Source organism: Verticillium alfalfae, genomic scaffold, assembly GCF_000150825.1.
Source record: "Verticillium alfalfae VaMs.102 supercont1.3 genomic scaffold, whole genome shotgun sequence".
NCBI classification, from domain to species: Eukaryota; Fungi; Ascomycota; class Sordariomycetes; order Glomerellales; family Plectosphaerellaceae; genus Verticillium; species Verticillium alfalfae.
This window is the reverse complement of record NW_003315036.1, coordinates 2,838,427-2,848,539: the sequence shown is the minus strand read 5'-3', so window position 1 is coordinate 2,848,539 and position 10,113 is coordinate 2,838,427. Positions and strand designations below refer to the sequence as shown.

Sequence of the window (10,113 nt, the reverse complement as noted above, 5' to 3'; positions counted from 1 at the left end):
GATCCGGGAGACAATAGATTCGTAAGCATCTCAAAGGCTTCTGCCGGAACGCTCGCATGACGAGTCGTGGTTTCGTCGCCGGTGCAGACAAGATAAAAGAGATACACGCCCTGCCCACTTTCGCATACCTCCGCAGAGTTCGCTTTGCCAATTTCCAGGTGCCTTCCTGGAACATGCGCGTGACGAAGCAGGACGAGTCTGATGACGCTATTGCCGCCCGCGAAGCAAGGACCAAAAGTTCTCCAGGTCCTTCGCCGCTTGCTTGTCTAGCCTTGACGAACTCGAACACCTCACGTTTCTGTCGTCATCTGTGGTCAACGCCGCGCTGCTCCAAAGCCTGCCGCAGAAGCTGAAGCAACTCAAGGTCATTAATTGCTGGAACCTGCAGTCCACAGACTTGGCCGGATTTCTCCTGTCACACGGACGGCATCTGGAGTCTCTTGTCCTCGATCACAACCAAGCACTTAACTTGTCCTTTCTCACAGTCCTGGGCACCGCTTGCCCCGACCTCCGCGAACTGCGTATGAATTTACAGTATTTCAGGCACTATGATGCTTTCGATGATTCTAACCCCTTATACGAGACGCTGCTATATCCCGACCAGATTCCCACATGGCCCGCTGCCCTACAGCGTATCGAGCTGGACAACCTTCGACAGTGGACTGTCGAGGCAGCCACAAACTTCTTCCAGTCTCTGATTGACAGTGCTGCGCAGCTGCCCATGTTACGCTATCTCGTTGTCCGCTGCATGCTGAACATTCCGTGGAAGTCGCGCAGCGAGTTCCGTCATGTGTGGGAGCCCAAGCTGAATACGATTTTCCTGCGCCCCAAGTTGTCGCCCCCGCCAGTCAGCAGCAAAGACACCAACATGCGCAGCAAATCGACACCGCCAAAGAAGCCCCGCAAAGGGAAAAAAGCAAGCACGGATAGGCCTGCGCGACAGAGCAGGCGCATAGCCTCGAAGACGTCGGGTCAATCATCGCGTGCGAGCAGCGCGTCCAAGCCCTTGCGGTCGATCAAACGAAAGCAGTACGAAGAGCCTGACAGCGATGAGTTTGATCACGAGGACGACTTGGACGTGGACATGGATTCGTCCGAGACAGAAGCGAGCGAGGCTGGGAGCAACGAAGGCAACTCTCCTGCTGGCGCGTCGGACGGCATCTTCGTGCAGGGTCTCTGTACTGTTGTCGAGATAAAGTTGGACAATCAGAAGCCGCGCGAGCAACAGTTTGTCATGGAGGACTTTGTCGACTCGGAGCGCGGCGACACGGATCCCGAGTGGGATAGCCAGGATGATGACTTTGAGTAGAGATAATGGGAACTTGAGGATGTACCTAAGCAGCGGGCAGATATGAAGTGGTCGGATGAGTTGCGTCACTGGTTTGATCTCAAAGCAGCCGAATTATTGGGCAGGTAACAAAGGGTATGATTTGAGCTCAATGCCTAGCTACCTGCGAAGGAAACAATTCCTAGTTGTGTGCTAGGGAAATGCATGTAATGACTGGATTGCTACAACTATCGAACATGGCTCCTCGGCCCCTCACTCTCCTCACGAGTGATCCGTGAATCCAAGCAAGCCCGTGCCTCGGCCGGGGGGGTCAGAGACTCGGCATTTAGCTGCAGTCGCAAATGGTAGCGCAGTAGATGGAGCTATCCGGTCAGGTCAGCAAGCTGCTCAGGGGTACAAGGTGGAGGGAGGGAACTCACTGTCCAGCGGCGGCGCCGTGGGAGCCGGGGCTGGAGCCGATGGGGGGTGTGGCGGCCCAGCAGTCGGTGCAGGTGTCGTAGAGGCAGCGTTTCTCAACGACGCTTCGCTTGATGGCCTCGAGCGTGATGGGCGACTCGGGGGCGATGGGGGAGGCCACGGCGAGGGCGGCGAGGGAGAGGATGGCGGTGATGGTGAACTGCATGATGGCGGTCTTGTATTTGTTTCAGGGTAAAGGGAAAGCGATAGAGTGTCTTCTTGGGAGCGAAGTATATTGTTTGAAATGGTAGGTGTCTTGGTGTTTGATAGTGTTGTGTGTTCTGATGATGAGATTTGGTTGAAGAATGGCGAAACTGCCCTCCCCTTTATACTTACTCGAAGGCCCCTTCAAGTCACCGTCCCCGTCACCGTCGCCGTTGCCGTCACCTCGCCGCTGTCCTTCGCCGACCTTCTCTCGCAACTGAAGACGGTTCATTGTCATGTCGATCGTGAGTGCGCATAGATTGATGTCATTGTCGTGGGTTGGATCGCAACTTCGGGCAACGTTCGTCGACAACGTCGAAAGGGGGTCAGCCTCGCCGACAACAACTCCCCCCCCCCTTCTCTCTCGCTTACGGAACAGGCCCTGCCGCCTGACATGCAGACCACTATGTGGAGGGCGTCTCTATGGCATCGCTTAGCCGCCCTGCCGCCGCCCTCGCCTCCCCCGTCCCTTGGCCAAGATGGGCGCGCTGCCACCAGAAGCGACACTGACTTATCTCGCGCGCTGTGAGCGGCCGCATGCGCGCGACGGTCCCCGGGCTCGCGCCACCGGCACGCTCATCATTTCCCCCGCCAAACACGAGGATTCTGCCGGCCGCCAGGTCGAAATCCTTCACGGCCGACGCCTGCCGATCACCGTCAAAAGGGGGCATAAATCTCGACCACGAGACGTCATCTCCGACAGCGCCTGGACCAGAACCACGACCAGGACCAGATCCAGAATCAGCATCATGGCCTGACGCGGCAGCATGCGCATCTCCGCCAGGGCCTCCGTCAGGCGCTCCAGTCTGGATAAACCGGCTGAATCGCGCGTGCATGGCCTCGGCCACCCTGTTGAGGCCCTCAAACGGCGCGACGACGAGCCTGTCGCGCGCGACGACGCCGCCCTCCTCGCCGTGGCCCGCGCCCCCAAAGACGGGCCCGCGCGCGGCGAACTCGTACACCCAGACGTCAGCGCCCCTGCTGGCGGCGCAGCACGCGGTCCACAGCACGGGCGCGACGTACGCCTGGTGCGCGTAGGCGGCGGCGGCCCGCGGGAAGTGCGCGCCGCGGTAGCCCGACGACAGGCCGTACGCCGCCTGCGGCTCGGCCGGGTACAGGGCGCTCAGCTCGTCGAGGTCCACCGTCGACAGGCCGGGCAGGAGCGTCTGGAAGAAGGCGCGAAAGTCGGCGTCCGTGGCGAGCGTGTCGGGGACAAAGGTGGCGCCCTCGTGCGAGTTGAAGCCCGTGAGCAGCGGGGCCCCGGATCCGCGGCCCTCTGCCCAGAGCTGGGAAGGGCTCGAGGGGATGATGCCTGAAGGCCCGTCGATCACGGGCTGGAAGGGCCAGCGCAGCGAGGGCGCGTAGGGGAGCCAGACTTGGCGCACGGCGAGGAGGCGGGGAAGCGGCTCGACGCGCAGCCGGAGGACAATCTCCTGGCTCGACAGCGATGACGGGTAATGGAGATGAGCGATGTATTCGTTGAATTGGTCCTCGTGGCGAGCGTGATGGGCCAAGAGCACGGAGCGGGCCGTGGCCGCGCGGGATTCGAGAATGGCTCGGTAGGAGGGGGCCGAGGCAGAGGGGTCCCTGTGAGGGTCAGGGGTGAGAAGGTGGTGTCCAATCTATCCATCGCATGATCAGTAGCCAAGCCTGTGGAGAATAGTACTGGCCCAGTTGGGCAGTTGGGACGAGAAAGCTCACCGAGTGTGCCCCAGCGCTGACGCCCATGAGCGTCACCTTCTCGCGGTCTCCGCCAAATGCCGCAACATTACCCCTGACCCATCTCAGCAGAACCCTCTGGTCCCTCAGCCCCAGATTCAACAGGCCCTCCTCCTCCATAGCAGACGATGGCAGGAACCCCAGCGGCCCGACCCTGTAGTTGAAGCTGACGGCGACGATGGGTCCTCGGGCATAGGCTACGAAGCTCGCCATGGCCCGATCACCTCCTTTGCCCATGTTGAATGCGCCGCCGTGTACGTACACAACCACCGGCACCGCGTCGTCCTCGTTGAGCCCCGCCGGCCGGAAGACGTTCGCGCTGAGACAATCTTCATCCACGGCCCATCCTTCGGCGAGATCCATCTCGCTCAAGATGCCGGGACACACGGGGCCGTACTTGACGGCATCAAATGTCGCTTCGCTGGAAGGCAGAGGATCGGCGTCACGGAACCGGCCGGGGATCTTGGCGTAGGGCACACCGAGGAAAGCCTCGATGGTCTGCGGCAAGTGGGCGTGGGTTGGCTCCTCATTGAGTGTCTTGCCGCGATATATCCCCTGTCGGAGGCGAACCGTGGGCTGCGACATTGCGAGGCCGCTGATTGAATGACGCCTTCAGTGGGTGAAGAGACAGTGGCTCTGTGGACAAGATAGAGAGCAGACATAGATATCCGTACTCGTGGTCAGTCCGCGAAGTACAAGTTGTGACGGTGAGGCCATACCTGACATGGATGATGAAGGTTCAAAGTGGAGGCCCTTATCGTGCGGGGGAGGACGAGGTCAACACAATGTGCCCAGTGCCGACTCGCCGCCTGCCGATTGCCCATGAGAAGACAAACATTGGATCATTTGGGTGGTTGTGGCATGCTCACTTGTAATAGCAGGATAACGAGCACTTAGAAATGTTGTTTTCTGAGACTATCACAAAGCAGACTACCTAAGTGAGGCAGACAGATAAAGACTCAGGTTCCTCGGAACCACGACGCCTTTGAACTCCAAAGCTGGCTGGTAAGACAAACAAGAAGAAGGTTCCAAAACCCAGAAGAAACCCCGAACGCCCCCAAACCCACGTGCACTAGTTGTGACGATAAGGATACAACAACGTACAAGACTTGCATCAACCTTGAAAGCTTGCCGTCAGGCGTCGTTTCTGCTTCTCAGCCCACGCTCGGCTTGCCTGCCTAGAGCGTTCAGCAGCTTCCTCGCGGGCTCTCTTAGCTGACGCCTCGCGCTCCCGCCGCTCGCGCTCGCGCTCCTCCACGTAGCAGTTGTCTTGCTCGTAAATCACCTTGCCACGGAGTCTCTGTCGCTGCACCTCCTCCACCGACACGGCGCTGCGTCTGCTGCTCATGCCGCTGCTCATGCCGCTGCTGGTGCCGCTGCTGGTGCCGCTTCCCGCTGAGTGTCGAGCTCGACGTACCCCGACTGGCCAATGGCTCATCCGATGACACAGCGACATCTCGACCGCGGGGCTTTGACGACGTGCTAGCCGCCCTTGCGAGTGCAGGCCGACCTGTGCCTCCCGACACCATCGACATGCGCTTCAAGGCCGTGGACGCTGTCGTCACTGACGTTGAGCGAGCGAGCGGCGCGTTTTCTTCCACTCCTGCGCCAGCCTTGACACGACGAGCGCGACTCGCAGCTGTTGCGCGGGGGAACGTGCTGGCTGCTGGATTGACGCGCACCGGTTGCGCACGAAACTCTCGCCGCTTCTTCTCCGCCTCTTCCTGCTCTCGCAGTTCCTTTTCTCTCTGCTCTCGCTTCCGTCTCGAGATGGCCTCGCCGGGTAGCTCGAAATTCGGCCGGGTCGGTGCCTTGATAGATCTTGATCGCTGAGGCATTGGTGTCGTGGTCGTTGTCGTCTTGTCAGGGCTCGCCAGCGCTGCCGTCGCCGCCGCCGCTCGACGAGCCTCCCTCTGCTCCTTGATTCTTCGGGCTACGGCCTCGCCTGGGAGTTCAAAGCTTGCCTTGGTCGGCGCCTTGGCAGACTTGACAGCCGCCTTGGGAGGGTTCAGACTGGGAGGCCTGGCAGCGACCGGCTTGCGGCAAGTTGCTGGGGCCGACACGCCCCCTTCACATACTGCCGCAACGTCCTTCGACTCATCCCTTGCAAGGCCTGTCAATGACGCTGACCTTCGGAGCGTTGGAAGCGTCGGTCGCAATCCTGTCGGCTTGACGCGTACCGTGGCTGATCTGCCTGCGGGCCCGTGCGTGACTGAAGATGACCTCTTGAGCTCAACTCGGTCGATGCGCGGTGCCTCGCCCATTGTCATCAGGGACCTTCGCTTGTTCTTCTTAGGGGACACAAAGTGATCGACGCGCGTGGCAGCGTCTAGCTCTTCGAGCTCATCCTCGAGCTTGTCCAGGGCCTCGACAGAATCTTCTATGCGTCCATATGAAGAGGCAAGCGACGCCGAGCGTGTTGGCGTCAGCACCGAGCTGGATGTCCCCTCGGTCGACCCCGAACACTTTCGCACCTGTTTGTAGTTCGCATAGCAGTCGTCGGGCAATACGATGCCCGCCAGCTTCTCGGCCAACGTTTCACTTGCGGGCTCGGATCGCTTGGGAATAAAAATGTCGACCACCTCCCCAGCCAGGTTATCTGCAGCTGGAGGCGATGTGACCCGGACGATAGGCTCCGTGAAGTTCATCTTCCCGCCCTCATATGAATGCCGCAGCTGGTGGTGCAGGTCCTCCTGCCCAAGGAGCTCCGTGCTCAACACAGTGTACACGATATTTGTATGACCCTCGCAAAGAGTCCTTGCGCTTGTTTCCTTTCTCTCAATCAGCAGGTTGCAGCCATAGCGGATGGTCCTGTCGTTGGGAGGACTGCAGGTGCCGCGGCCGTCGCCAATTGCGGATTCGGGAACCGACAAGACGTAGTCGAATCGACCGTTGCAGTGCCTTGCGATGCTGGCGAGGAAAGCGTAGTCGTGGAGGAGGTCTTGCTTCGGGCCAGCTGCGTTGATGCCGTCAGGGCCGACAGCGCGGAAGACTGGGATCGTTAGCCACCGGGTGTCCGCTGAGCCGTTGGTGGAGCTGTGTAATGGGAATCACGGACGAACCTTGTGCCTCCAACAAGTCTTGGAAATACAGGGCGTTGCCGTTTGTGTCTGCGTCGTCGGGCTCGCAGGTCTCCTTGATGGCCTTGAGGGGTTCCCAAGAAGAGTCAGTCTCGAAGGACGAGCGGCCATGGCGACGGCGCGAGACAGGCCTCTCTGGACTCTTGATGCGGAGCTGCTTAAGTTCAGAGGCCAGGGTCTCGACAGGGTTCGTGAGTGGTGTTGGGGAAGCCGAGGCCATGTTGTAATCTCGCGGATAAAGGCCGGCGACTTAAACGACCGGGGGTAGATGATCTTCTGTGGAAAGGGAAATGGATCTGAATGACTTTGATTGAAAGGGACTAGAGCTAAGGGGTATTCTGCAAGCTGATGTCCACTGGTAACGTGTCGTACGCAATAATGGGGCGTCGTCAATGGTGGTGATGGCAGGAGGAGCGAGGTACACGGGCGGGACAAAAGGCGATTGAGGGGCTTTGACCATCACTTCTTTTGTCTCATGCCTGCCTGTTGGTGCATCCGCCTGTTGTTTCTTGCTTCGCCAGATTCAGCGAGGACGCGGGTGGGTGCATCCCATAAAAATGGTCAAGCGTCTGCCAGCTTGTGGTTGTTGGGGTTGTACTCGGTTGCCTTTCCCATATGGAGAGATGGAGAGATGGAGGGGAAGACGCGACCCGCGTCGAGTGCCAGACTGCTGATAGGCTGCTCGTCTGGAGAAGCCAAATGCGAAGGAGCGGCAATGCATCAGTCGGGCATCAACCCAGACCGCCGCCTGGCGACTTCGGATGGGGGCGAAGAAAGCTCGGAGCTCATGCGAGGATCATTTCGTGAAGTTGCAATGAGGCGTGCCTTCTCGACTGGTAAGCATCTCACCGTTGAGGCAAGACGTTGAGCGCAACCACTGGGCCCTAGGGTTGTAGTGCGTCAAGCAAAGCCCCTCAGGCCTTAGCCAGTACGGCCGCAGAGACTCGAATACCTTGGCAATCCGATGTGTATGTTCGTTGTAGTCGTACGTTCAAGGAGACGTTCCTGCGGCTTGATCCTGCTCCGCTTGTTCGGCCTGTGCTTGCAGTGAGGGAGCGTGTTCTGTTGGAATACGGACCAAGGTCTGCGGCAGAGAAGGCGCCGACTCGCTTGCGTCGTCGGTCGCATCGCCCTTTGGCATCGGGATTTTGGCTAGACGTCTAGTTAGCGGTTGCTTCGCACCAGCCCCCCCAGAGACAAGGAGTGACACACTGGAGGCCATGTTGATGGCACGGAGAACGTTATGCCAGTTGCCAATGACAGTCGCGATGGCTTCCGTCCCATCTGAAAGCGTCGAAAGCTGCTGCTCCAAAGCCTCCATCTGGGAGGCAACAGCTGCACTCAGGTCGCGCAGCTGTTTGAGATTGTCCAGTTCTGCCTTCTTCTCTTCGATGCGTGCCACGAGGGCAGGTGAGGGGCCGCCCATCGAGGAAGATCCATCGCGAACGCCTGCGCCGGGCGCTGTTAGTCGGGTTGACAACGACCTGGTATGATACGACATGGTCGATGTTGAGACGAGCTTGGGAGGCTCCAGTTCACATGTCGTGGCGTGTGGCTCCTCGTAGGCATTCGGGCCTTGGGTTCTAATGAGGATGGTGGGGTGGTGAAGCAGGTGCTGACAGAGGCTTCAGAGCCCTGTGCTGTCGCGCTGAGTAGTGAGCGGGGCGAGTGCCAGGCTGGCATGGTGGGGTCGCTGTTGATTGACAGCGGGGCATGCCTGCAGCCCCAGCAACCCAGTGCACCCTGGCCCTCGACGACGCTAGGCTGCATGTGGACGACAGTAAATAAATGACATGGGGGACGTTGAGATTTGGTCCCCATTCCACACCAGCATCCTCACCACACCGCTTCTCCCCCCAGCCTCCTGCAAGATTTCAACACCTCACGACCTTGAACAAACTCGTCTGGCTGCTCGTTGTCTCTCCGTTTCGCGTCCGAGTCTACGCGGCCCCCGTTGCTTCAGAATACACCCGCAACACCATGAAAAATGGCGCGACTCAATGAACCTCCAGTGTCTACGGACAATCTTGATATCAGTATGTCGCATCCCAGCCTGCATTCGTTTGTTTGTACTTTTCCTCTTGCTGACTCCATCTGCGATGCAGTCCGAAGAAAACTTCTCCGCCAGAACAGGGACCTTGCGAGGGCCAATTCCACCCATCTACTTCGCATCCGAACACTCGAGGCACAGAATGCCCAGCTCATGTCAGACAAGCTTACCCTCGAGGGTCGCATTATTGCCCTGGAACAACAGCCCGAACCAGACAGCGAGGCACACAGGATAGCTGATCATGCGATCGACATGCGCACTCAGCTGGAAGCCCGCCTACTTCAGTGCGTCGAGATGCTCGGGGAGCTGGGAACCGCACCGCCCAGGAAGCGACATTCGAACGCGAGGCAGCGCAGAGAGTCGACAGCAGCCCGGATCTCTCTCAACCGACGTAGCCCTGCAGCCCGTCGTATTCGTCCATTTGAGACCCAAGAAGAAGCCGAAGCCCGTGCCAAGGCTGAGGGCAGGTTGACCCCGATTGCTGAGAAAAGAGACTGGACCTCCCGTCGCACTATGGAGTACGTGTTGCACCGAGACGCATTTGTCTTGCTGCGCTAACCCGAGAACAGCCAGAACGAGATCATGGCTTTGTGCAGTGCTGCCGATACCACAGACTCTCCAGAGTTGGGCCCCCCTCCCATGTCGCGATTCGTTGATATCGACACCGATCCCGTAAAGACATCACCCAGCAGAGTTCAACCAACGAACAAACAACTGAGCGTCGACGTGAAATTTGAGGCGCCAGCTTCGCCAATTTCGCCTGCACCGACGAAAATGATCACGCCTGTTAAATCGGGGGCGGCCACGACAGAACCAGACGATGCCCATCAGGTCGAAACGGACATTTCGAGTCCCACGCCCGTCAAGAAGCAGAATGCACCTGAACTGGCAAAAACAAGCTCCAAGCGGAAGTTTGGATCGAATGATGTCCTGAACACGACAACCTCTTCCGCCGCTGTGTCCACAGCGCCAAGACCCCGTAGCACCATCCGCACCGAAGGAAAGAATACCAAAACATTGAAGGAGCTCGCGAGCATTCGACGCGAAGCGAAAGATAGCTTGACCGCTCCCATCACAACTGCTCGAAAGCCTCTATCGAACAAGAGCACCAACGAGGACATCATGTCACCCAAAAAGTCTTCAAAGCCCGCTCCCAAAGATGACCTCACAAAACCAGACAGGGGTCTAGATGGGGCTCGCAAGGGAAAGGCAAAGCCCAAAACCAAAGACTCGGAGACGACTGGCATCGTCGTTCCACTGGCACCGCTGGTTTCATCAAAGCCGACTATCGACGTCATGCCAACCACGAAGTCCGC

General features: G+C 58.9%; 5 protein-coding genes across 5 annotated transcripts in view; 2 read left to right on the top strand and 3 right to left on the bottom strand.

Annotated features, from left to right (window-relative positions):
* VDBG_03399 (conserved hypothetical protein) overlaps positions 1-1,309 on the top strand; it is a gene marked incomplete at both ends in the record, with an annotated part of 2,899 nt that extends 1,590 nt beyond the window's left edge. Inside the window, 2 exons of the mRNA XM_003007214.1 lie at positions 137-246; positions 486-1,309. Of these exons, the coding sequence (XP_003007260.1) occupies positions 137-246; positions 486-1,309 (934 nt within the window). The remainder of the gene's footprint in view (positions 1-136; positions 247-485) is intronic.
* A 1,043-nt stretch (positions 1,310-2,352) lies between these two features.
* On the bottom strand, positions 2,353-4,252 carry VDBG_03398 (phenmedipham hydrolase; the record flags this gene model as incomplete). The annotated part of the gene is made up of 2 exons (XM_003007213.1): positions 2,353-3,570; positions 3,650-4,252. The coding sequence occupies 2 exons, from the start codon at positions 4,250-4,252 to the stop codon at positions 2,353-2,355; spliced, it is 1,821 nt and encodes a 606-aa protein (XP_003007259.1).
* Positions 4,253-4,781: 529 nt separating this feature from the next.
* Positions 4,782-6,967, bottom strand: VDBG_03397 (predicted protein; the record flags this gene model as incomplete). The annotated part of the gene is made up of 3 exons (XM_003007212.1): positions 4,782-5,089; positions 5,178-6,659; positions 6,730-6,967. 3 exons carry the CDS (start codon positions 6,965-6,967, stop codon positions 4,782-4,784), a joined length of 2,028 nt encoding a protein of 675 aa, XP_003007258.1.
* Positions 6,968-7,738: 771 nt separating this feature from the next.
* On the bottom strand, positions 7,739-8,248 carry VDBG_03396 (conserved hypothetical protein; the record flags this gene model as incomplete). The annotated part of the gene is made up of 2 exons (XM_003007211.1): positions 7,739-7,899; positions 7,960-8,248. The coding sequence occupies 2 exons, from the start codon at positions 8,246-8,248 to the stop codon at positions 7,739-7,741; spliced, it is 450 nt and encodes a 149-aa protein (XP_003007257.1).
* A 486-nt stretch (positions 8,249-8,734) lies between these two features.
* Positions 8,735-10,113, top strand: part of VDBG_03395 (shugoshin) — a gene marked incomplete at both ends in the record, with an annotated part of 1,754 nt that continues 375 nt past the window's right edge. The window contains 3 exons of the mRNA XM_003007210.1: positions 8,735-8,783; positions 8,853-9,315; positions 9,367-10,090. Coding sequence (XP_003007256.1) covers positions 8,735-8,783; positions 8,853-9,315; positions 9,367-10,090 — 1,236 coding nt within the window. The remainder of the gene's footprint in view (positions 8,784-8,852; positions 9,316-9,366; positions 10,091-10,113) is intronic.